Here is a 26,253-nt window from a genome sequence, read left to right as displayed (position 1 = left end):
ATCGCTTCGTTAACCCGGTAATTGTAATGGGTTAAGTCGCTTACGCGCAATATGCCCACATACTGTGTGTGCGCGTGCGTGCGTGTGTGCGCACTCGCTCGTGTGTGTGTGAGAGAGTACGTGTGTGCATGTGGGTCAGTGCCGGCAACTTAGCGAAAGATCGCTAAGTGTAGCGAGCTTTTAGTCACCTTAACTACAAGTTCGCCTTTCTGAACTATTTTAAGGACGCGTACTGCAATAAGTTGTCCTGGTAAAGTTTCTCAAGGTACTATGACCAAGTTCAATGACTTCAAGGAGGATATTTTATTCATGGCACACATAGGCTCTTTCATTTGTCGCTAAAAACATACCTAATAGCCTTACGAGCTATGTGGGCTAAGCAAAGCTACTTTTCTAGGCAAAGTAACATCATTATATTTGATACCACTTTGGAATACCGGGGTTATGATCATGAACTGTTGCGGAAGTTATGCGACCTGTCCGACTAATCCGCTGAGAGAGACAGCATTGCGCTTTCTTTCACAGGTGATTAAATATATATTAGAAAAAAAGAGAATGTAGTTGTATACAGTTATGCAGTTCGAGTTTCAAATAAATTACCAGGAGAAATACTGGCGCTGCTACCGCTCAAGCGCAAGAAATTACGCATTTTGTTTCGTACAGTGCTATACTCCATGAGAAGAGAAAAAAGGCTAAGAGGACGTCACGAGACAATATAAAGAAAAAATACAAAGGAAAGGATCATAAAATTTAAGCGCTCGCCGCGTGAGAGGAAAGCGGTAGTTTCTAGTCGCCGAGCGAGGGGAGAGTGTGGGGAAGGGGAGAGGAGAGCGGTTGGCATCGCCAATCGCGGTGAGAATGTCACTAAAAGGTACTGGGAAAGAAACCACGAAAGCTACGGCACCCATGAAGAGCCTATTTGTCAAGAGCCGACGCGCAGATGAGCCCGGAAGGATAAGAGAGGTGGCGTCAGAGCAGATGAGGTTGGCTTGACGAGGCCATCTGATCTGTCTCCTTACTCCATGGATGTTACGTAGTTGAAAAGGGGGCATACCCTTCTGTGTGAGTTTCCTGAACGGCGCTGTACGACACAACGGGTATTCAGTGGGTGCTGTATAGTAGACGGTGAGATCCGGTACAGTTCAGCATAAGGCTTACAAAGTGCAAAAGGAAACTCACCATCCTTTTGAGGAGGCTGGTCTTTCTTGGCGTCCCCAACCCATTCTTTGTATATTCTGGTGGAAAAAAGCCGACGAATAAAAAAAATTAGGACACAAAGGCTAGAACACTTTTGTTTCTTGTTTTTGCGTGCAGCATAAGCTGTCGTGCTGTAGCAGTAGATAACCTAATGCCAGTTGTTGATTCTAACCTAAACTAATGATGGCAATAGGTGGTGTCCAGATCCATGCCACAGCAACGGCTCTTCCTGAGTAACAGATCGAGATCTCGAAGGTTATGCTTTCGCTAGCTGCTTGTGCCGGAAGCGATCGCTGGAGCCAGAAAAGCGGCATAGACGCCCTTATTTAGACACATCTTATTGCTTGTGGTGAGATCTCGGATGTCAAGCTTATATGCAGTGTAGACTGTTTACTATGAGCGCTAAGAAAGGTAAATGGGATACAGTCTCACTTGATATATGCCTCCTTCATCGTAGCCACCGTCACTCCAATACTCTTAATGCCGAGCGCCGGGCCTTTAGCTTCGAGCTCGTTGAACATGTCCGCAAAGCCATTTCGATCCATCGTGTTCAAAGCGAACACCGCTTCGTTGTCCTTGTCGTCGTCCAGAGCGGCCATCGGTGCTGCGTTCAGTATCGCAGATAGAACTGCCTTGCTGTTGAAGGCGTTCGGGACCTTGGAGATGCGCAGCTTGTAGCCGACACCTGTGGTGTGAAGCGCAGCGTGGGATCTTTTAGTGGATGACGGGCCAGAAACGAAGACGCTTCTTCTCGTCGTGACGCATAAAAAATCACTGTTCATGGGGCTCCGGCTCCGTCGCTTGGCTGTCAATTTTTGTGTGACTGTGCAGGTGCGACGTGCCGGAGGCTCTGCACACGTATCAGTGGGCCGAGTAGTTCGTACTAAGCGTGACATCGCTTTCATTTGCGAGTTAATCTTATATAGCGACACGACGACTACTAAGCGTGGCAATAAAGCTCTGGTGCCAAGTTTTACGCGTTCAAACATGGTTACGGTCCTTAATTGAGATAATTACTATTATGTGTACATAGTACCGTTTACTGACTACTGTAACACGTATGCCTCATATAGCCGTTGCAGAATGATGTCGACATCTTGTAATCAAAGTGCGCATAATTTTTAATTATTGTAGTATAAGCAAAGACCCCCAGGGTCCCCCTTCTGGATCCACCAGCGACATCAACAACTAGTCCGACAGTCTATTCCTATGTTTTACGGTCCTATCTCGACTACGCAATTTTTGCAGCGAAGCTGTATACGTCTAACGCCGCCCCCCCCCCCCCCCCCTCCCTAATGTGTTTGTCGTGTCCGTGGGCAGAATTAATCTCCTTGGACATGGACATTTCAAACCAAGACAAGAAATGGTTCACTCAGCTTATGCTAGAAGAGTTTGGCGTGAAGTGCCATGCCTATCCAAGTCACTGAACTGCTCAACAACGGTCGTGTGCAGATGTAACTTTGGCCAAGGTCCTGTCTAAGGTAGTAACCGAACCAATCAGTGTATATCACAATACTATTCACAAAGCTATCTTCACTACCATTAGCAAATCGTAAACAAAAAATACGTGTACGCATGTCTAAACCTGTGTGATGTGCTACAGCATCGCCGGTCATGTACCTTCAGAGAGTGGAACGGCTCTTCTGTTTTTGTTTACTCGCTAACACCTGGACTTTCTGGTGATGCGCAGCATGATGTGAACTACGCTGCAACGACGTGCATGACGTTGAGCGAGAACAAAGCTGGGGCACAAACGCAGCGCTACGTTTCAGCGGCCATTCGGTCATGCTTAGCGGGTGGCTCAAATAATAAAGCAATGTTCTTACGATAAGCGGTTGTCTCTTTGGTGACACGTGATTGGCGCCGAAGAGCATACATAATTGGTAACGAAGTGTCGAACTTTTTTATGCGATGCATTCCATGTTTCTTTTTTTTAATTCAGACACTAGGAAAACGGAGACACACATATCCACAAGGTGTCTCTACATAGACACCGTATATCTACTGCGTAATTTGGCGTTCCTTGACTCACTTCAGTTTCGCAAGTAATTCTGGTGTATTACACGCCAAAACAACGACATGATTATGAAACACGCAGCAGTGGAGGACTCCGCAATAATTTTCACCACCTTGGTTTCTTTAACGTGCACCCACAATGCACGACACACGGGCGCATCAAAATGCGGCCGCCGCGGCCGGGATTCGATCCCGCGCCGCCGGGCTTAGCAGCGCAGCGCAAAAGCCACTACGCCACCACGGAGGGTATTTTCGCAAGTGCCCGCACGTTTCCAGATCTAATAAACGCGAGCAAGTGAATTTGAGGGGTTAATCAGTGGTTGTCGGACAATTTTTCATTTCCACTTCCGCGTATAATGCCTCGCTTAAAAAAACAGAAAAAAAGATACTTTATCTACAGTAAAATCATTCAAGTACCTAGGCGTCTTAATTTCCTGTGATCTTAACTGGGGCACGCATATCAACACCATAGTATCATCGGCGAACAAAACACTCGGCTTTATGAGGCGCCACTTGCGTCATGCGCCTCAGCATGTCAGACTTGTGGCGTACAAATCACTTATCAGGCCTAAAGTTGAATATGCGTCACCAATCTGGAACCCACATAAAAAATATCTCGTTAACGCACTTGAGCGCTTCCAAAATCGTGCGGTAAGATACATTCATTCATCCTACTCATATGACGTAAGCATATCATCTTTAAAAGAGAAATCTGAGTTAAAGTCTCCCTCGCACCGCCGTAAGATAGCTAGCGTTGGTCTCTTTCATAAGTTTTTCTACAGATCACTTATTCATGTGCAATACATCATTCCACCCGCAAGGATATCGCAACGCGCTCGTCATCCACTCAAAGCTTTAAAACCACGCGCACACACAACTACCTTCTCTGCTTCTTTTTTTTCGCGAACAGCAACTGATTGGAATGCCCTTCCCCACCATGTTGTATATACAAATAATTACCATATGTTCATTGCTGAGGTTGCTTCTGTTTTGTCAAATTATTTACCTTTCTGTACAAATTCATCATCTACCGTACGTTTTTGATTGTATAAAATGTATCTACTATATTTTCAAATGTTCCACTAGTTACTGAAGTGAATTGTCCATTGCCACTGTTTCTTCTCTTCGGCCAAATTAAATGTTGCTTTTTTATTCTAACTAACAATTTGACACGAGTAGGCACTTGTTTATACAAAGTATCCACCACCTTTCAAACGTTTCGTTTGTTATCATGTTGAATTTTTGTTACAAGATGTACCCCACCCCTCATGTAACACCCCTGATAAAGGGGCCTTTAAGGAAATGAACTGACCTGACCTGACCCGACCTCTACTGCGCTGCTTTTTAGAACCCAGTCTTCGCCTGAACACTCCGGTGTACACGAAAATTTCCACACTTCCGGCCACTTCGTTTATTAATTTATTAATAGTGCGGGTTGAAGTTCTTACCGCAAGCATCTTTGAGGAAACTCGGCGTTCCCCAGCAGACGACGGTGCCGCTGTACATGATTATGATGCGGTCGCCCAGCGCGTCGGCCTCTTCCATATCGTGCGTGGAAAGTAGCACTGTGGTATTGATACGCAGTTCTTGCAAGACCTTCCAAATGACGCGTCGTGTGTCGGGGTCCAGTCCGACCGTCGGTTCGTCCAGGATCAAAATCTTCGTCGTGGGGTCGAAATCGTCATCGCCATCGTAAGAAGAGCAGAAATTTAAAAAAACAAAGTATACGGTGCATGCAGCCGTGGCGATTTTTATTGCAGGACCGATTAAAATGCCACCGGGCACAGTGCGTGACTACTGTTAGTCGACTCGCGTGTAAGAAACGCTCGTGTACTTAGATTTAAATCGTAATAAAAAAACTCCTGGTGGCCGAAGTTAATCAGGAGTGCCGCATTACAGCGTCCCTCATAGCCCATGCGTTACTTAGGAACGTCAAATACCGTAATTTTCTTTTCTTTTGCGCGAAGTACACGACATATTTGAGTCAGTCATGAATCCTGGTGTCTGATAATTTGCTCTATATACATTTCATTTGGTTCTGATATGGCACCCATGAGCAAATAATAGCAGGAAATCCTTCATATGTGCTAAAGTGGTGGATATGTGCTAAAATGGATACGCCATGCAGTGATTCCTGCATGGCATATCGATTCCAACGTAGCAACAGCTTTACAGCGCTTAACGCCTAGTCCCAAGGAATACTTATGTGCTTACGATGTTGGTGGTGAGCAGCTATAGCACCCTTCATGAAAATCTCGGATCTCCGTTTCATATTGCTCATGGGGAAACGCTGCAGTTAGAGTTGGCCGCAATCGTGAGGGCGACATCCCGACTGCGAAATGGTTTTATGCTTCGAGTGCCCGATACACCCCCCCCCCCTCCTTTTTCTTTGTGTTTTGCCCGCGTCTTCTAGCGCAAAAATCATTTCGCAATGCATAACCAACTCGCTCAAGTCACCGCTTTGACCTCCTGACGCTGCATAGTCGATTACAATCGGGCGAAGGGAGATCCGAAGCGCGAATGTCTGTGAGAGCCACGTCAATAAACGGCCTGAAAAGTGCATTATTTAAGAAACGTATTGAGCAGGAAGCCACTGAAGGCAGGCATATTGAAACATCGCGAAATTTGAAAGGACCAATATTATCATTGCTGTAAGCAGGCATGCCGATGCAGTACTTGCGGTTTGGTGATGAGGGCAATCGCAATGCTCAGCTTCCGCTTCATCCCGCCGGAGAGCTGTCGTGGCAAAGCATCCGCCTTGTCAGAAAGCTGCATGGTCCTTAGCAGCGTCGTTATGTTCGTGTTAATCGTGGAGCTGCGCATTCCTTTGAGCTAAAAGAGATAAGAGACACGGTGGATCAGGACGGTTGCTCACGACTGTGCGCCTTCCAGGATGTGGACGTATTGCACAAAACTTTTTTTTGAGCCCGAATGCCACTAACTAGAGAAGGAATTCGCTCCGAGGAGCTCATTTTCTCGAAGTTACGCAAAGAAAACGAAGTCACTACTTATCCTCGAGTGTGGGTCTACATACACACGGCACGCTGGCCACAAGCTCTCGTGCTTCTCCGTTGCCTTCCCGAGCCTTCTGCACCTGATCAGTCTTCTGAACCACCATTCATAGTTTTCTTGCGTTATGTATTTGACGGGATGTATGACGGACGTTATGTATGACGGGAGTGAGTGAGTGAGTGAGTGAGTGAGTGAGTGAGTGAGTGAGTGAGTGAGTGAGTGAGTGAGTGAGTGAGTGAGTGAGTGAGTGAGTGAGTGAGTGAGTGAGTGAGTGAGCGAGCGAGCGAGTGAGCGAGTGAGTGAGTGAGTGAGTGAGTGAGTGAGTGAGTGAGTGAGTGAGTGAGTGAGTGAGTGAGTTAAACAACTTTAGTCGGTCCACAATAGACACGAGTAAACTCAACGGGAACGGAAGAAATAAACTACCCACCGTGGTTGCTTTGTGGCTAGGTGTCGGGCTGCTAAGCACGAGGTCGCGGGATCGAATCGCGGCCACGGCGGCCGCATTTCGATGGGTGCGAAAACATCCGTGTACTTAGGATGTACATTTAGGAGAACGTTAAGCAACCCCAGACGGTCGAAATTTCCAGAGTCCCCTACGGCGTGCCTCATAATCTGAAAGTGGTTTTGGCTCGTCAAACCTCATGATCTATTTTTTTTATTTTAAGAAATAAACTGGAACAACACAAACGATTGTGTGAAGGCGGAAACTATACCAACTGATTTTCCTAAGGTGAAGCGAAAGTCTATGTGAAAAGTGTATAGTATATGTATATAGAAAGTGCCCACAGCAGGATCTCTGAACCCTCTTCTGGGCACGTCACTTTCACAGCGGGGAACAGTATTGTATTTAGAAAAAAAACGAAAAAAAAAACGCGTGCAATGTGTTTTGGTTTTAGAATGTCAACATATAAAGGGGACATTTCAAACATAGGCAACAAAATAAATAAATAAATAAATAAATAAATAAATAAATAAATAAATAAATAAATAAATTTAATGTCCCGAAGTTGAACAGTGAGTTGAGAATGACGCTGTTTGAGAGGGCTCCGGATTAATTTTGATTGCCCCTGCTTTTTTTTTTTTTAACTGGCACGCAAATCTAAGTGCATGAAATTCGGCCACTGGAGCCGGGAATCGCACCTGAGACTTTGTGCTCAGTGGCAGAACATCAGCCAATCATATACTGTGGTGCGTCAACAGAAATAAACTTTGCAGATGTATACACTACACCGATAACAAATGTAGTGATCTGAACTAACTGGTACTTATTCTGCCAGCCTTTTTCATCGAGTCCCGTGTTTTTTGCTCACGTGACCGGATCAGCTGCTGGGTATTGAAGCTTTTGCGAACACCTTTGCGTGCAGAAACTGTGGCTGGTTAGATGGGTAATCCTTTCTTTTGCAGCTTTGGAGCTACAATTCGAAGGGGCGGTGAAAGAAAAGGAAGACAAGGTCGTTGTTCTTGGTCGAGCACCCGCCCCCCATCCAGTGCTTTAGCGCCATGCCTTCTAAATACCTTCCCTCTCGCCTTGTAAGATTTCGTGCCACCGGTGCCAGACTCGATTAGGCGTTCGAATCATTGTTAACTTCCCCCCAAAACTGTACAGTTCCGTGCTGTTTGAGATATTCGCATAATAATTGTGGTCTTACCAATCCGAAGTACGTGAGGTGATCAGATACCGTAAGATCATCGAAAAACGCGTCGAATTGCGGACAAAAGGCCATGTTTTTACGGACCTCAGAGGCGCTCATGGTTCGTCCGCCAAGAGTGACAGCGCCGCTGTCGGGCCGTATTAAACCTGGAAGAAAACGACAGCAGTCATGAAGCTCGAGCCTGGAGAGTTGCTCAACTTCCCATCATCACGCGGACGCCCAGGCCCGCGCGATCGCCCTGCATTCGTCTGACCGATGTTTGCCCTCGCTTATGCGGGGGTATGTTTACGCCTCAGAGAAAAAAAGAAACCCTTCCCATGTAAGTTAATTCGAGCAACTCATACATCAAAGACAGCTAGTGAAGCTGTATAAGAAAGCTCTCACACTTTTGGGATTTCCCACGGTCCCGTCTGGTTCGCCATTTCCCGAAATACACCCGGAACTTCGCAAATGATTCGTTATAGCCGGTGCAGTCCCTTCGTTTATAGTCGCGTTTTTTCAAACGCTTCACTATATCCGAGCTTAGTACTTCTATATTCATCGCTATATCTACACACATACGACGCACGTTCCTTTGCGTTGCACCGGGGTTGGTATTCCGGACATCGACAAAAATTCACACATGTCAAATTCGCCATCTTGTCAGCTCTGATTGGCTCACAGAGCTGCTGCGGAATCTCTGATTGGCTAGAAAATGCCGCCATTGCAGAATTTGCCAATATACCTGGATTTCATGATTCCCAGAATAGCACCCCGGTTCTACCGACGCCTGGCGTTTGCACGCACGTTCAGACTTCCTTGTCGCTCGATTGCTTCACTGTTTCGACGCAGGGCTGCGTTACTGGCTGTGCTCTGGTTGATATTCGATAACCACCGCGCAGCTCCACGTTGCTGTCGCCCCACGTAAACTCGTTGTTACAACTCCCCTAAAACCACTGTTCACCTAAATTTGCTGTAAAGAGCTTCGTTCGAATGGTAGTGTGTTGAGGCACGTACATAAGTCTGCGAGTGACAAAAAAAAAAAAAATAGTCTTGTCCTGTTGACGCTTTGCAACTCGACAATTTAATGTGCGGTTAGCGTTCGTAAATTTACCATTGGTTAAGACGCCTGGCACAAGCGGTCCGCGGCAGCATACGTTTCGGGCCGAATAGGCTAACAGAGGCTAACAGTGATACTAAGCTTCTTGACTATACCACCGTACTTCGTTCAAAGATTGAGTATGCCTCATTTATATGGAACCCGCACCAAACGCATCTTATTAACAAATTAGAATCTTTTCAGAACAAGGCAGCGCGATTTATTACAGGTAACTATTCACAACATTCAAGTATCACCAAAATAAAACATGACCTAAGACTCATCCCATTGTAGACTAGAAGAAAGATATCTCGGCTAACTTTCTTCCATCAGCTTTTTCATAACCCAAATATATTCTCTCAGGCACACATCTTACCAGCCAAAAGAAAATTCTCACGAATTGATCACGAATTTAAGGTCGAACAGCCATTTGCACGTACTAAACTATTGCAGTTTTCGTTTCTGCACTTAGCCATTTCGGAATGGAATCATCTCCCAAGTAATATAGCTGAAATAACTGACCATATTATATTCAAACAAGCACTTAATGAAACATTCGTGAATTAATAACATAAAAATTTCTTCCTGCCTTTCTTCAGATGTCATATTATTGTTTGTATAATTTAATAATTATTGGCGTATGATGTTGTCGAATTAAAAGTGATGTAAAGGTTGTATAGCATGTACTACTTCATATAAATATATTCGACTTACAATGTATATTGTATATCATTGTATATTGTATATCAATTGTTCTCCCCCCCCCCCCCCTATGTAATGCCCAAGCTGGGCCTTTAGGGTAAAGAAATGAAAAAAAAAATCAACCTACGTTATACAGGATCAGCGACGACGTCCGCAGTGCTATGCTGAAGTGGGCTCTGCAGTAAAACATACCTGTGAATATGCTCATCAGCGTCGTCTTCCCCGCGCCGTTGTGCCCGAGAAGGATTGTCACTTGGGCCTTGTGGATAGTCATGTTTACCTTGTTCAGGGCGACAGTGTTGCCGAATGTCTGGCGTGGGGTAAAATAAGACAGTCAAATGACAAACTAGTGACAAAAAATCCAGAGCGCTGTCAAGATGGAAGACCAGCGAAGCTGTATTGCTCAATAGCTATATGAAGTTCTATATGATGGCTATGCTATATTGGTTGAATAAAGGCACAAACACGTAATTTCGTTGTTTCTGCCGTCCTTTTTTATTTGTTCTTACTCTTATTTTTTGTTTTATTCATTTATTTTTTACTTTTATTGTTATTTTTTAAATATTTATGCATATACACTGACGTTTCGACAAGCACCGACATAGACTAGCGTTTGGGCAACAGCATTCATCGCTCCGGCGCATTTTGTCAACAGCATAGCTTCGTTGTTTGTTTCGTCTTTTCTATTTTTGGTATTTTCTTTTTTTTCTTCTTTAATCTTTTCTACTTTTTCATTCTTTTTTCATTTCGTATATTTGGTCTTTCTTTTTTACTTCATACACTGATGTTTCGACACATGGGTTCCATGTGTGACAAGGGCAGTTCAAGGGCACGTTAGAGGTCCCCGAGCCCACAGGGGTATGTGCCATTGAGCTTGGACCCTTTCTGCACTATCACCAGTTTTTGTCAACATCTCGGACACATTCCCCCCCCCCCCCCCCCCCCCATATCCCAGCCATAGACAGCTTCGCTGTAAGACGCGAAGACAAGTTTTAGATTTTCTGCCATGTATAACGTTCTTGCTACGCCTGATTTAAGAGAAATCTCACATTCGTGTCCTTAGGAAAGTTCAGGGAACGCATACATCAATAAACTTTGTTGACAATCGCGCAGATTCCATATGGCTATCTATCTCATACATTTTAGATAAGCAAAAAATACTTCCGTCATTCGAAGACATAATTGCTTTTTCGAACGTTAAGATTCAGATCGATAGAAAAATCTCACTCTTAAAAAAGTTCTGTACATAAGTGCCATACAAAAATAAGTGCATGAAACTGTACGCAAGGCATGTAGGCGACGTACCTTTACGACGTCCTTACAATTTATAAGGATCGCGAAGGCTGGACGAGGCTGGAAACGTTCGCTGTTAGGGGCTCCTGGCAGCATTTCTGTGAACGTGACTTCCCTCGGAAACCAGTAGCTGGGCTGTGGGAACACAAGTTCAGCGCTAGCTTACGCTTGTTGTACTTCCTGTATTTGCCTAGTCCACACTTTTCCTATTCAGCGTTTACTCGAAATGAGTCATGGAAGTGTACGTCTCACGTATCATGATGCTACGTTTGTGATCATAAAAACGTGCTGCAATGGCGTTACGAAACGTGGTGAAGTGTGGCGTAATAGCAATTCATTATTGGCGTTGGCGCTGGTTCGTTCGTGAAGAATCATGTCCGAGGCCTCTTGTAAGTCATACTTGTAATCGTGATATACACAAAAAAGGCAGAAAAAGAAGAGAAACGTTCACCAAAATTCCGGAGAAAACGGAAGTCATTAGCCAAATCACGTGTATGACTTATGATGACACTACACTGGTGACCATTAGGATCATAAGCCCTTATGGTTACAAACGTGGTGGGAAGGCGGCGGGAAAAAGGCGGTGAATCATGAATCAAGAGCAAGTCATAATCAGTGCTTGTGGTCGTTTGTTCATGAAGCTTGTTGTCGGAGACATCTTGTATTTCCTAAGTCTAAACATGCAAAAAAGAAAAGAAATTTAACCGATGATTACGATACTCCCTAATGCGAAAGCTGAGCGCAGCTCCATACGTTTTTTAATTTCGCGATATATTGGCTGGCGCAGATAATATCTCGTTCGGCACGTTGTAAACGGAGCGAAGTGTGGCGCGTCTGCCTCGCTAATCAGGAGATCGTGACAGGCAGCACGTGGGTGACACGTGGGCACGATTCACAGCAGCCGCCGCAGACAGACATCCGCTCATGCAGCGCTTTGTTTCCAGATATGGCTTTCCCGTTACCCCGGTGTAGGGTAGCCAACCGGAAGTGATTCTGGTTAACCTCCCTACCTTCTTCTTATCTCTTTCCCTCTCTCCCTCCAGATATGGCATCGTTGGCGTCATCGGTGAACTGACGACGCGCGCTACACTGGCGCCGTCTCGTAGCCATCGTCGCTGCAGAGCCCGTCTTGCGCGGAACTACGCTTCTCACGCTTTCGCCGTACCCTCCTCCTCCGCTTTCCTTCTCGCGCTCTCTTCGCTATCGCCGTCTTTCAACCCTCGCCGCACTCCTCGTTCGCCCTTTTATCCTTCTCTGTGCTCTTTCGCTAGGTTACGCCGAGGACGCCGACGCTCGCCGCATGAACTGGCGCCTAATGGTACGCCCACACTAGCGACAAAAACGCGCGCGACACGCCGCACGCGGCAAGCGCCCGCGCGGCAGACGCGTGCGGGCAAGTCCACAGTCGCGTTTTGCGGCACGCGGCAGCGGCCCGTGGAGTCCCGCGTTGTCTCGTTCCATTCGATACTTCTCGCGACAACGCGCTCTCCGTTCTGCCCATTTCGTCTTCCATCGGAAGTGTCTGTGTTTTTTTGCGCCACTGCCGGCCACGCTCAGGCATGTCGGATACGGACGAGGAGCTACTGGTGACTGTGAACACTATAATACTTGTTTGTTCTTTACTTGTGCGACGCCGACGTGCCAGACAGCGGACGAGAAAGTTTTGAGTGCGGTACAGGGACACTGAGGGCCAGGCGCACACTCTGCTTCCCCACCTTCACCAATTACTCACCTGTCATGCCAAACTGCTGTCCATAATGTGCCAGCGGTTGGCGCGCAGCTCCTTGTCCGACGCTCGATTTATCATAGAGGTACGCATATCCGTGAACGATTTCCAAAAACGCCTCCATTGCGAGGCGAATTCTTCGTCGACGCCTCAGTGGCGGTGTGGTAAGGCTTAACAAAAACAGCCCCCTTGACTGGAAATGGCCTCTGAGATTTTACGGCGCGCGTGTCACTGTTCAGTCTCAGAGCCCATAGATTATGATTCTTTGCTTATGCGACAGGTGGCGCCACAACAGCGCGGCTCGTAAAGCGGCTCGCTTCTGATTGGTGGACGTTTCGCGTCTGCCGCGAAAAATGGGTCTCGCCCCCATTCGCGCGTTTGCCGCGCGTTGCTGCCGCTTTTCTCTTGCCGCGCGCGACAGCACCGCTCGCCGCGCGCGTTGTGTCGCGCGCGTTTTTGTCGCTAGTGTGGACGTACCATAAGAGCCGCGCTCTGAATAGGGGGAAGGCGGCCGAAAGAGGCAAAGGTTTTTCACTGGAGTCCGGGAATCCACAGTCATTATTCGACGGATGCATGTCGGAACATGAGCCTTTCGGTTTTCAAAAGTGTCGCCGAGTGTCACCGCTACATTATTAGACGAAAACAATGACTTGAATACTTTAGCGACCACCCTTCGCCTAAATGCACCTGTCTCTTTGCACATAGTGGCCGCATCAGTGGTCATTGTGATGTGCCGAGTGTATACAGGGCGTCCCGCGTAACTTGAGCCAAACATCAAAAATATGCAATTGCCATGTAGCTAGACAGAACCAAGGTAATGCGATTTGCGTCGCTTGGAGATACTCAGATTATTTGTTCTTTCCGCCTAATTAGATAATTAGTATTAATTATTAAACTTTTTGAATATTATAATTAGTTGAAAAGTGTCGATGAGAAGATTGTAAAGCAACATGAAAAACTTCCGATACGGCTTTTTATTGCTCGACACGTGCTACATAAAAGTGTTTTTCCGAGCGTGAAAGAAGCCAGCGAAAACATGCAGAAGTGCCTCGAGCGGCCAGTCGCGTGGCAATATTGCGTGTACTTGCGATTTCTTTCAGGCTCGCCTCAAAAATGGGATTCTTAGATCCATTGTTTTCTGCTTTCAACGTATCTATAGTTGCGCAATTAGCGAATATATAATTTTGAAAGAGGATGCCCAAATTCAGTCTATACTGTTTCAGTGTTTCTCTATTGAGTCACTTTAAAGGCAAAACCAGAAAATAGTCGTTTGATAATTTCTGGCATTGCGAATAATTGGGTGGGGCGGGGGGTGGGTCGTCTTTGTTTTCGCCGTACGTACCGCTAGGAAAAAGAGCGGGTGCACAGGCGTTGATGTAGCCCAAGGGAGGACCTTCGACAGGTAGACGATCATGACGACGAATACGCAGCAGCTGGCGCCCATGATTGACAACATTTCCAGGATAGTAACACGGTCCATGTTCAGGGCAGACGTGGAAATGATATCCCAGCCAGCCGACCCTTTATCATCCAACAGGCGCATGCACGGAATGTAGAGATCATGATTAAGTGCTCACATGTGATTTATTTTATTGCAGCAGATATCAAGAATATTAACATATACACGGTATCTATCTATCTATCTATCTATCTATCTATCTATCTATCTATCTATCTATCTATCTATCTATCTATCTATCTATCTATCTATCTATCTATCTATCTATCTATCTATCTATCTATCTATCTATCTATCTATCTATCTATCTATCTATCTATCTATCTATCTATCTATCTATCTATCTATCTATCTATCTATCTATCTATCTATCTATCTATCTATCTATCTATCTATCTATCTATCTATCTATCTATCTATCTATCTATCTATCTATCTATCTATCTATCTATCTATCTATCTATCTATCTATCTATCTATCTATCTATCTATCTATCTATCTATCTATCTATCTATCTATCTATATCATATCAGTTAACCGAGGGGCCCAATATTTATTAATCGTATCACGAGAAGCCAACAAACAAGTACGCCAAGGACAACATAGGGGAAATTACTTGTACTTACTAATTGAGATAAAGAAAAAATTAATGGCACTGAAAGTGGATGAAAAGAACGACTTGGCCGCAGATGGGGAACGATCCCACGTCTTCGCATCACGCGTGCGATGCTCACGCACGCGCATCGCGTGCGTAATGCGAAGACGTGGGATAATTCCCCACCGGCGGCCAAGTCGTTCTTTTCATCCACTTTCAGTGCCATTAATTTGAAGGAACGGCAGCGGGAGCGGGCCGCGCGTCGTGAGTTCGGCCGAAGAGCAGGCGGCGTTTGATGAACGCCGCCAGCAACTTGCTCGAGAAAGGACTCGTCGTCGACGTGCCGACCTCGCCGTGAGGGAGCGCGAATTCCGAGACCTTACGACAACGAAGAGCCGTGGATCCCGAGCTTCGCTTGCACCCCTCTTCACAGCAGCGGAAGGGCGGTAATTTTTTTCCGCAATACATCTGCGCTCCTCTTTGCAAAAATCAAGTAACTGTCTTATTTGATGTTGTAAATAACACGGTAAAATTTCCCCCTTTCCCCAGCTTCAACTAACGCTGATGAAAACGAGCAGCTTTTTTCAAGAGGGATCTTACTTGAGCGCACATGGTCTCAATAAATTTCCTTACATTGCCACAAAAATTAGTTCACGAGTATATGTGCTCTGATTTTCCTTCGTTATTTTGCTTTGAGCAAGGCCCATACCGACTACGAGGTAAGAAGCCGGTGTTAGTCACGGAATTCACCAACGCATATAATGTTCTCGTCCTTAGGCGGGGGAAAATGAAATTAAGAAAGAAAAAGCTCACGTTGCAATTGCCAAAAAAAATGCAGAAATTTTGCGCTCGAATAGTTTTTCACCGAGGGTTTATGTCATTGCGAAAATGATCGCTTCCAACCCAGCCAAATTTGCAAAGTTGTGCATCCAAGTGTTACTGAAAGAAGGTAAAAAAACGTACTTTCGAAGTCGTCAAATATGCCGATGATCTTCATGATTGTACTGAAGGCCACGTTGGGATACAAGGCCGTGCGAAATTTCTCTAGTTTGCTTTCGCTCAGGTAAACGTACAGAGAGTGCCTGAAGAGGATGCTCAACTTGTCGCCGTCGCAGGTGGGAAACATGTAATAGACTGCAAATCCTATCACCATTGCCCATCGACCTGAAAGAGAGTAATAAGAGGACAATAGTTTACTGAAGGGGCAAAGAAGAAAGGGATTGTTTGATTACTGAACGGAACAAGATGTCGCTGCGGAAGCTGCGTTCGCTGAGTGTCACAGGAACAGCGAAATAAAAAGAGGACCACGACTCATCCACTGTTACTGGCCAAGTATTCGCATAGCCGAAACGTGTCACGCATGAGGTGTGTATGAGCCGCTGCGAATTCAGCGCGAAGTTCTTTTCATGGCCTCCGAGATCGCGTGGCCTCCGAGACTGCACCCGTGGCGCGCTGGTGCGCACGAATTTAATTCGAACCACGCACTGCAACCACGCTTCTTTCTCGCGCTTTCCCCCTGGACATGCTGCGCCAACTAGCGGCGCGCTCTCGAAGTTCAGACATTACCTCCGAGATGCGTGGTGCACCGGCGCGTGCGAAGAGTGAATTTCTTCCTTCCCGCGGACACTCGCACCCGAAAGCGTCGTGCTGCTGTGCTTGAGGAACCCGTGGGGAGTCTGTTTGATTCCACCCAGCCAAAGATAAGCTTTAAAGGATATTGAAAGGGTCGATGTTGGCGATTGACATACATTTTTAGACTGCGCTGTCTTCAGCCTGTTAAAACGGTCAGATAGGTTAGATAGCCGGAAATAAAACTGGTCTCACAGTCTTAAGGTTGCTCTTCGCATTAATAGTCACAAAGATGTTTGCGAGTAACGGCATCTAAACGAGTATTGTACCCATGAATCAAGAGTGCATTTAGGGAGGAAGCAACAGAAGGTAAGGTAATGTTTAGTAGTGGAGAAAGGTGACGAAACGCCATCACCGACCACTGCACCTAAACTTTCAGATGCTACAAAGCTTTCGCACAAAAGCACATGCGGTTAAAATTCGGCGGCGAACGCGCCCGGTCGAATACAAAAAGCACGTAGTTTCCTGCAATAACTCTGTGCGAAAAAAGGCTGACTTACACACGTGAATGTGTTAGCCCTTTGTAAGCCTAAACCTGGCTGACATTTCACATCTCCACCGCAAAATGCCATGTTTCGTGCTTTTGATGGCGTCTTGACTTTTTTCTTTGTGAAAATGTAATTTTTTTTCTATTGTACTGTGCGTGCGTACACGATCCTGGTTTTATTTAGGCTCACGGCATTAACAAATAGTTAGTTGTAAGTGCAGCACTCACGTGTGCCTCGTTCTCCTACTCGTGTCATATTTACTGTAGAGTTAAGTATGGCAGACTCGGAGGGAGCACGAAGTCTTGCCATGCCTGTACAAGCGAATTTCACCTATGACGCCTCCTGCAACTTCGTGAGTCCGCTGGACCAACCTAAACAAGCTGAAACGAACTGTATCCGGCGACTTGCGTTCTGCCGAGGCGAGTGCACGGCGGCAACCGTCTCTCATTTGGATAAGGCAACGTTTGCGTGAACCGCGCGAGAATGACTTAGTGCTAATGTACCAAGATATACCGCCTCGAATTACCGTCTCCTGCCGCATCAATGTGATTGGCCTTCGTAGCGCACTATACTGCCGTTTACATGAATGCGATGTGAATGGGACGCGACGCGCCAGTCGTCGAATTCATGCACACAGCGCCAAGGCTAAGCCCTAGATGGCTAATGGGTCGAAAATTTGCCCGTCCAGAAAATTCAAAGGCACGAAAATGGATGGCGCCAAAATTGATGGTGCCACCACGATTGATGGTCGAGCCCATGACCCTTGGTGGGACTGAAACCCACGGCCTTTGGTGTTATGACAAAGTCAATCAAGGCATAGTTAATTAAGATTGAGTTCATTAAGACACTCGAACTCAAGACCTTTGGTGTTAATTAAGGCAAGGATAATCAAGGCACAGTCGACTAAAATATATGTAATTAAGGCACTCGAACCTTCGACCTCGACCTATGGTGGGAGTCGAACCCACGACCTTCGATGTTAATTAGGGCGATGTTAATTAAGCCTTTATTAAGAGAAAACAAGTAACAACAAGTAACAACGCATGCGATTGCAAATGTCAGGTAATTTAATGAAAGTACGTGACATCGATCGAAGGCCTGCGTGATCGCCTCCATCCTCTTAAGCGTATGCCAAAGTGACTGTCAACTTTTTTTCCTTCGTCCATGAAAACAGCGGGCATCGCCTTGGACTCACCAAATGGAAAGACGCAGGCGACGAGAAGGGCCAGCAGAGTGTGGCAGACAGTGAAGAGCCCGAAGGAGGTGAATACGAGGGAGGCGTCCGCGTTTTCCAGATACGACGTACTCTCGGGAGTCTTCCTGTGCACACGGATGTACTTGCGCGCGCGGTCTGGCAATTCTGAGTCGTCCTTGTTGTACGGGCTGTTAGGGTCCGTCGGACGGTACGGCTCTTGGCGAAGGAAGACCACGCAAGTTGCGATGACTGCCTCAGCGAGAGTCAGGGGCAAGGCAGAGAGAAAGTGGCCCAGCCAGAACTGGTTGGACGACAGCCCCGTGATCCCCTGCATGTCCTGGGGGCCAGAAAATAATAATTATAGTACAAAACTACTAATCGGGGAAATGATTTTGAGCAAACCGAGAACAAGGTAAAAGCAGGAGCCAACGTTTGGACAAGTGGACTTGCCTTTTTGAAGGCGACGTGGGGGAAACGTATCATACAAGCATTGTACTTTACTTTAAAAAAAGAAAACTGCTGAAATCGTCGGTGATTGTTGCCGATGTAAGCGCACAGTCTAACGCTTCTATAGAAAGTTACTCGCTTAATTAAAAGAATGATGCGCTTGAAGGTGTACGTTTGTTGCCCTGAGACTGTTTATGTAGCGTTTGTTATTTCGTTGCGTAATTCCGTGCAGAGCAGAGCCGTTAACCAGAATACGAACAGTAAGAATTGAACATCGAGTCGAATATCGCATATTCAAACGTAGGCGCGTGCATGTACAGCAGGAACATTTGTATCGATGCGATTAGGTACCGCGCCTGTACTGATAATGATCGTGATACAATATACGGATCAGGGAAAATGGATCCGTTTTAGACGAGAATCAATCAATCAATCAATCAATCAATCAATCAATCAATCAATCAATCAATCAATCAATCAATCAATCAATCAATCAATCAATCAATCAATCAGATCTATTCGATTTTCCAGTATGCATGATGGATGGTCATGTTGGGCCAAAAGCTACATAATTAGCTTGACGTGTCCCAAAAGACCTTACAAGGCAAAAGCGATCAAACGAAATGCAACAGGACCTTGAAATTTCGCTATGCCATACAGTTTACACATAGCACTCCTTTTAGCACGCGGGTACAATGCAATGATGCTGAGGGATGCACACAAACGGTGTTCTGCTGACGAATAGACTCATTGTCGAAAGCTTTAAGAAGAGTGAAAAGAAAAGAAATCTTGCTGAGGTGGGAGAATATTAACTTTTTTTCCCAGCGAATATTAAAGTTCCTAACTGGAATTAAAACAAAAAAGAAACTCCATGAATAGCCTCTCAACAACTTCAGAGCTTGGATGCAAACAAGCTTTCCAAGAAATAATGGCTTCTATATGACTAGCTCTTCAAAAAATGCTAACTAAATGGTTGCTGAGAAAAAATGTGAAGTTGTGGAAAAATGATGCTGCTGAAAGGCCTCTGTGCCGTGAACACATGTAAGAGGGCCAATTGCAAGGAAGACATCACAGGTGGTAGCGTAAAAGATAAACTGCTACACAAATAGACTGCCCAAAACACGAAATGCAAGCAGACTACAAGCAGAATTTCCAGGTTGTAATGTGGGCTACCGCCTCGAAAAGGAAACAAAGCCTGCATTACCTATTTTGTTTCCATGTTGTTTCCTGCATTACCTATTTTGTTTCCACGTTGTTTCGAAAACTTGTCTCGTTGTTTCACGTCTGATGATTTGCAATACTTTGTTTAGCAGAAGGAGAACTGTAAGGAGGCTTTAACAGTCGGTTGATGCGAAATATTTGGTTAGTTTCAAATATTCGAAAATACCGAATAATTCAGTTTTTAATAAAATAGTTAATGTGTAGCCTTCAATTCGTGCACGAAACTTCGAATTCTCGCCCATCTCTAAAAAGTATGTGAAGGTGCAGGAAGGGTTTTTCAATTTTATCGATGCGCGCCCACAAGAGTGCAATGTTTTCTTCAACGAGTGCGACTAAAAGGAAACACGGCACTGTGTATCCGAGTTGCAAGTTTATTCGCAGTACAATTGTCAGCGCAATTCTAACTCACCCAGTTTAACACCTTGGAAGTCGCCCGTTAAAGAAGCCCGAACGCCATTGCCCCGTGACTGGGAGCGGGAATGCTTCGCAGTCACCATCCTGTGCTTGCTGTCCTATCGCTAGTACATGAACCAGTGACGGAAAGTAGGCCAGAAAGTTCTCAGCCATGCAGCATTAGAATAACTTCACAATCGGTGCTATTTTTAAATGTTGTCAGAAGTCGTTTTCTCTTTAGTATACGGATATATAAAATGTTCCGTCTGATATTTAATGCACCAGCTGTTTTGAAATTATAGTGCTGTGTTCCTACTTCGTTTCATATTACGGTGCTCCCCGATGCATACTTCACCGAAGCGACATAGTCGCCGAATGTTGTAACGCACTTTTGCTGTGCTGTGCGCGTCGTGTGTGTGTTGTTGAAGAAAGAGTACATGCGCACATCTTGTACTAAGTAAAAAAAAGAATGACGACCGTTAAGGGCCATTCGACGGGTGAGATTTTCGTACCTTGAGGCCCGATGCGATCTCCGTGTTGACGTCTCGTATGCGCCACACTAGAGGAAGGCAGAAGCCGACCGAGAGGGCAGCAAAAAATCCGTTCCGGTAACCTTTGATATTGGAGACCGGTAGGTCACCGGGAAGCACTCCGACGTACAGCTGAAAGTGAATTCGAGGTTCAGTTGAAATTGCTACACCACGTTTCCGCGTGCAGACGGGAACGAGGCATCGTTGGTGCGGCCGTGTGATGAGAATGTGAAATCACGAGATCCACTTGCGAAAATGAGAGAGCGCGATATCTGGTTGTATACGCTGTGCAACGAGGTCTTCATTTAAACATCGGCTAACTGGCACACTACGCATTGTGCAATTGCAAAATGGCCACTTTTATGGTCCGAGGGAAGGCTTGGCGAGAAAAGAGAAAAAGTAAAAAAAAATGGACTGGTGGCGACGCCAAACTGAAGTTCCCGCACCAACAAGCTCTTCGTGACGTCATGGGTATTGACGGCGTCCGCCTGGTGCCGGTCGGCTTGTTTCGGGGGCGATAATGCACTGACGTCATTGGAGGGCACCATTTTGTTGTACAGCTACAACGTTGAAAAGGTGGGCGTTTTAGAGACGCGCGTGCCTCCAGCAGCACTATTGAAGCTGCGAATATGGCAACCAAATGGCATAGGTGACGCCACGTGAATACTTCCCATAAGAAAGTTTTGATTGAGTCAAACGCTGAACCTAGCAAGTTTCGTGGAACGTTCCTGCACATGAATAAAACATGCGCAGATATGCCTTTAAATCCATGACATCACCCCTTACAGAAGTACAAAAATAGTGTAGTCTTACTATAAAGTTTCATTGCCTTTTACAGACTTTCTTTTAGAATTTAATTATGCGCCATGCATAACTTTTTGGCGCTGTGGGGTCACCGGAAAAGTATAGGTTAGTAAACCAGATTTTTTTTTGCCAAATTAATATACATTGAAAAGACAACGCTCCGCATGTGTAACCTGTTTTAGTGTTTTGTATGGTGAATATTTTACTGCTGACGTGGTGAAGTGTGTGTAAGCTTAACTTACTTTGGGCGTACTTGGAACTGTAGCATGGAGGCTCATGTGAGCACGGTCAATGAGTGCCTGCCAATGGTACGTTACCGCTGCATGGAAGGAAAAAAAACAATCAAGAAATGGTTGCAACAGGAAATGTAGTAAAGAAAGCTTCTCCTTAACCATGAAATAAATAAGCGATAAAAATAAGCACTGTGCAGCACGCCGAGTGGCTCTTCTGCCACAGCCAGTCAGTGCTGCAGCCAGAAGCACAGTCAAACCATGGCAGCGTTCGATCGAAACACACAAGTGCGTCGTGATAAAGTGACTTCCCAGATTGGTAGACTCGCGCCAATCTTGAAAGTCATGGTTAAACACGGTGGCTGAACCTTCCCGGTGCTGGAAGGCATCATTTACATACACTGGAGGCGAGCGCGCGAGAAAAGTCACAGAATCAGGGATGTTCGAATAGCAGTTTGCTTTTATTCCTATACAAAAAATCCCCTTCGAATACCTTTTGTGTTTGTAAACCAATTGAAATTTCAAGGTCACGTGGAATTTGTTTTGGTAAAGAAGTCGTAGTTTCGCTCGAAAGGCGAAGCATTGATTGCGATAGCGAATTATTAGACAGGTATGCACAGTAAGGTTAGTAGTTTTATCAGCTGTGCAAACTGCGGTAAATGTTCGCTTACTAACTAAACTTGCAAGCACGGTGTCAAACGCACACTGGCAAACATGAACATGCATCACTCGATGAACGCGAACGCTCGCTGTCAGAAACCTGGCGTGGTGACGAACGGCAGCAGCGGCGAGCGAATTTCTCCCTTCGTGCTGCGCTTCTCACTTCAACGCTAACTAGGCGCGCGAGAAGACAGCACACACGAAGCCATCAGCTCAGGTCGGCAAGCCTTCGAAGCCACCGCAGATTGCCTTCAACGTCGGTTGTGCACGGCCGCGCTCATCCGTGCCGTGTGCAGCCGATGTGCAAGCGTATATGCGCGCTACCGTGCCACCCGCCACCTAGCGCGCGAACATCTCCCCCCCCCCCCCCCCGTTGCGCGCACAAGTCGGCGTTCAAACTCCCCGCCTTCCTTCCTTGCGGGCGCGAGAAAACGCCTTCGCACCAAGCCACACTCTTCCTCGGCCCAACCTCGCACGCTTTCTCTCGCGTCTACAGCATACGACGCGCGTCCGCGGTCTTACACCTGTATACGCCTTGAACGGAATACGGAAATTCGCCTTGAGCATCCATATTGTTACCTTCGAAAAGACACAGGCAAAAGAGACTTATGGATACTGAGGTAAGGTCCACTACAACAATGTGGGAGTCAGCGAGCGAAAGACCTGAGAACTGTTCGGACCGATGGCAGGAGCCGAAGAAACTTTTTTTTATTCTTATTCTTCTAGCCTTACAGCTCGCAGCACGATGCACGAGACAAACGCGCGGCAGCGCGCCATGCATGTAGAAAAGGCGGCCGAGTAAGGTGACGATGGCTGCTAGAAGACTATTTACACCGTATTTACACTGGAGCCAGACCACCAGACAGACACCCCCTCACGCCAAAGCATCTGTCGATGATATCGTAATACCACCTACCGGCGGCAAAAGCGCCTTCCCGGTGCTGTTAAAAATATAAGGCGCGTGGGGAGTTGTAGGGCTTGAGCCTGGCGACGTGGACAATGTCACTGGTTCTCACAGCGGAGGACGTAGTGGGCGTGGCTATAATGATATCATAGGTGACTTCGGTCATTTGACGGAGCCGCAGTATGGGCCTGTGTGACAGGAGGGTACTTTTTCACGAAGGCCTACTTGACGAGATGGTGACCAAAGCAACGCGACGGTGCCGAGCGAAAAATGAACATCACGGTGATGGAGGTCGTAGCGGTGCTTATGTTTGTCTCTAGACACTTGCAATGTAATTGCCATCAGAATAAAAACGATGCTTATTTACATTAGTTGATAGATGTCCCGTCGTTTCCAAATGCACGTCCAAAAGCAGTGATGGTATATAGTGCACCATGACTATGGAAGCAATGATACAATGTTCCCGGCGTTCGGAAAGAAAGACTATGTCGAATTGAATTCAATTACGTGCCAAAACCACGATTTGATTGAGGCACGTTGTAGTGGGGGACTCCGGATTAATTTTGAGCACCTGGTGTTCATTAACATGCCTCCAAAACAAGGGACGCGGGTGTTTTTGCGTTTCGCGCCCATCGAAACTTGGCCGACGCGGCCGGGATTCGATCCCGCGACCTCACGCTTAGCAGCGCAACACCACAGCTGCTAAGCCACTGCGGCTGTTTGAAGTGCTGTTGCTCGTTGATGGAGCCAAGTGAAGTACATCACATCGCGGTATAAAGGTGCAAGCACGGTGAGGTTGTCGAAGTAATAGATTGCTTTGCCTAAAATCGAGAAAACCAATTCGCGCTTTGTTTGAACGGGGGCAAGCTTACCTTTAATAACTTGAAATCACTTAGCAGTAATTAGCTGCTTCATGCATTCGCAAAGCAACTATAGCGTCTCTGAAGCAATGGCGTTGGTCGAGCGGCCTAGTAGTTTGGAGCACTTGCAGCGGTCTTTATCTCTGTATTCCACCAAGTGTTGCTGTCCGTTAATATTCGCACATAAGCGAATATTTGACAACACTAAATAGCAAGTTTTTAAATCGAATTAGAATCGAACGTGCCAAAGGCTATATATACCATGCGTACTCGAAGTTTCAAATATTCAAATAATGTGCACATGGCTCAGCGTGTTGTTGGGGCACGAGAATTCATAATTTCGCTTTTTGTCCAGGCACGTACGTTATGTACGTTGCGCAGTAATTCTCAAAAGCCGCGAAACATCTGCGAGTTCATCATCATCATCATCAGCCTGGTTACCCATATTTCTCCAACAACCCCGGTCATGTACTAATTGTGGCCATGCCGTCCCTGCAAACTTCTTAATCTCATCCGCCCACCTAACTTTCTGCCGCCCCCTGCTACGCTTCCCTTCCCTTGGGATCCAGTCCGTAACCCTTAATGACCATCGGTTATCTTCCCTCCTCATTACATGTCCTGCCCATGCCCATTTCTTTTTCTTGATTTCAACTAAGATGTCATTAACTCGCGTTTGTTCCCTCACCCAATCTGCTCTTTTCTTATCCCTTAACGTTACACCTATCATTCTTCTTTCCATAGCTCGTTGTGTCGTCCTTAATTTGAGTAGTACCCTTTTCGTAAGCCTCCAGGTTTCTGCACCGTAAGTGAGTACAGGTAAGACACAGCTATTATATACTTTTCTCTTGAGGGATAATGGCAATTTGCTGTTCATGATTTGGGAATGCCTGCCAAACGCACCCCAGCCCATTCTTATTCTTCTGATTATTTCCGTCTCATGATCCGGATCCGCCGTCAATACCTGTCCTAAGTAGATGTATTCCCTTACGACTTCCCTGCGATACAACATTTCCCTTCCCTTCCCTGTATTCCCTTCCCTTCCCTGCAACATTTCCCTGCGATACGAGTATTTGTACGCGTGTGACGTCATCGGCAAGGAGGCGGCACGACGACGACTGCGTGCCGTCGTCGTATATATTGCCGCGTATATATTGGTGTGCCAGTTGGCCATTGCAGTCGTAAAGGCAGCGCACTCATGGGCACAGGGACGAGTACTGCTTCAGTGTTCGCCCGTGCGTCCACAAGTGCATTGCCTTTGCGACAACAATGAATCTTGCGCGCCATGACGACCTTGATTTACTGTGACCCGAGTAACAAACACTATCTGTTTTGCTACAACCTTGGCCAGCCCGGATAAGTAATGTTTGAAAACCACTACTGCCGCGAGAAAAGGAAGAAACAAGGTCGCTTGTTTTTATAAGCAAATTGTTGCTGTGTGAGGCGATGCACGTGCAAATCGTCTCAAGGCTTTCAGCTGCCGCTCGCAGGAAGGCGATATAGCGGTAAGCTCGTTATTCACCCGTACCATGCATTCGCTTGTGATCTAATTGGCCTCGCGCATTAGGTCGCAGGCGGATGCGTGGGACCGGTGATTTACTCCCTTCGCGTTATTCCAATGCTATACCCAGCAGTACATTTTGCCGGCCCATTGGCTACACCAACCACCCATAAAGGGGGCGGAGAGGAACCGAGGTTCGAATTGCACCGACTGGGGCATGCTTATCATTGCGGAGGCCACGAACGATTCGACGCAGGAGCCTACAGATACTGAAGATTGCCTGATGAAAAACAGGAAATGCGTCGCATAAAAAAGAAAGAAAAGGCACGAAAGCTAGCGAGGCACCAATCTCAATTGTGCTTGTGTAAACCCACCTTTGATCGCGTCTATCTCGGCGCTTGAGTAATGGAAGTGCGGGTTGGTGAGGACTTCGTGCATGTCCAGCATGATCTCGGTGGGGAACGTTGCGTCAGACGGAAGTGGCACGACAAAGTTGTACGAGAGACTCTTGGCGGTGTCGCCGGCGGCGTCAGGCGTCAGGAACTCGACGCAGAGCGTGCGCTTCAGGGCGTCGGTGTATGCGTACTTGAACCGACCTCGCCGAGTGATGGCTTCTCGACACTTCGCGACAACGGAAGCAGCGTCGTCCACTCGAACCACAGT

At 46.4% G+C, this 26,253-nt stretch overlaps 1 protein-coding gene across 2 annotated transcripts in view; it reads right to left on the bottom strand.

Moving 5' to 3' along the window:
• LOC135920293 (phospholipid-transporting ATPase ABCA3-like) overlaps positions 1-26,253 on the bottom strand; it is a 59,800-nt gene that overhangs the window by 29,851 nt on the left and 3,696 nt on the right. For both annotated transcript variants that reach the window (XM_065454485.2, XM_065454496.2), the window contains exons 3-15: positions 25,965-26,253; positions 21,681-21,757; positions 20,617-20,766; positions 18,044-18,380; positions 15,695-15,895; positions 14,019-14,197; positions 10,963-11,085; positions 9,850-9,967; positions 7,875-8,023; positions 5,890-6,045; positions 4,662-4,872; positions 1,630-1,882; positions 1,180-1,235 (exon numbers count right to left, since the gene is read on the bottom strand). The exon at positions 25,965-26,253 is cut by the window's right edge and continues 44 nt beyond it. In XM_065454485.2, coding sequence (XP_065310557.1) covers positions 1,180-1,235; positions 1,630-1,882; positions 4,662-4,872; positions 5,890-6,045; positions 7,875-8,023; positions 9,850-9,967; positions 10,963-11,085; positions 14,019-14,197; positions 15,695-15,895; positions 18,044-18,380; positions 20,617-20,766; positions 21,681-21,757; positions 25,965-26,253 — 2,299 coding nt within the window. The remainder of the gene's footprint in view (positions 1-1,179; positions 1,236-1,629; positions 1,883-4,661; positions 4,873-5,889; positions 6,046-7,874; positions 8,024-9,849; positions 9,968-10,962; positions 11,086-14,018; positions 14,198-15,694; positions 15,896-18,043; positions 18,381-20,616; positions 20,767-21,680; positions 21,758-25,964) is intronic.

The sequence above is a fragment of the Dermacentor albipictus genome, chromosome 2 (genome assembly GCF_038994185.2).
Source record: "Dermacentor albipictus isolate Rhodes 1998 colony chromosome 2, USDA_Dalb.pri_finalv2, whole genome shotgun sequence".
In the NCBI taxonomy this organism is placed as follows: Eukaryota; Metazoa; Arthropoda; class Arachnida; order Ixodida; family Ixodidae; genus Dermacentor; species Dermacentor albipictus.
The sequence above is the reverse complement of the archived record's forward strand: the minus strand, read 5'-3'. Positions and strand labels throughout refer to the sequence as shown.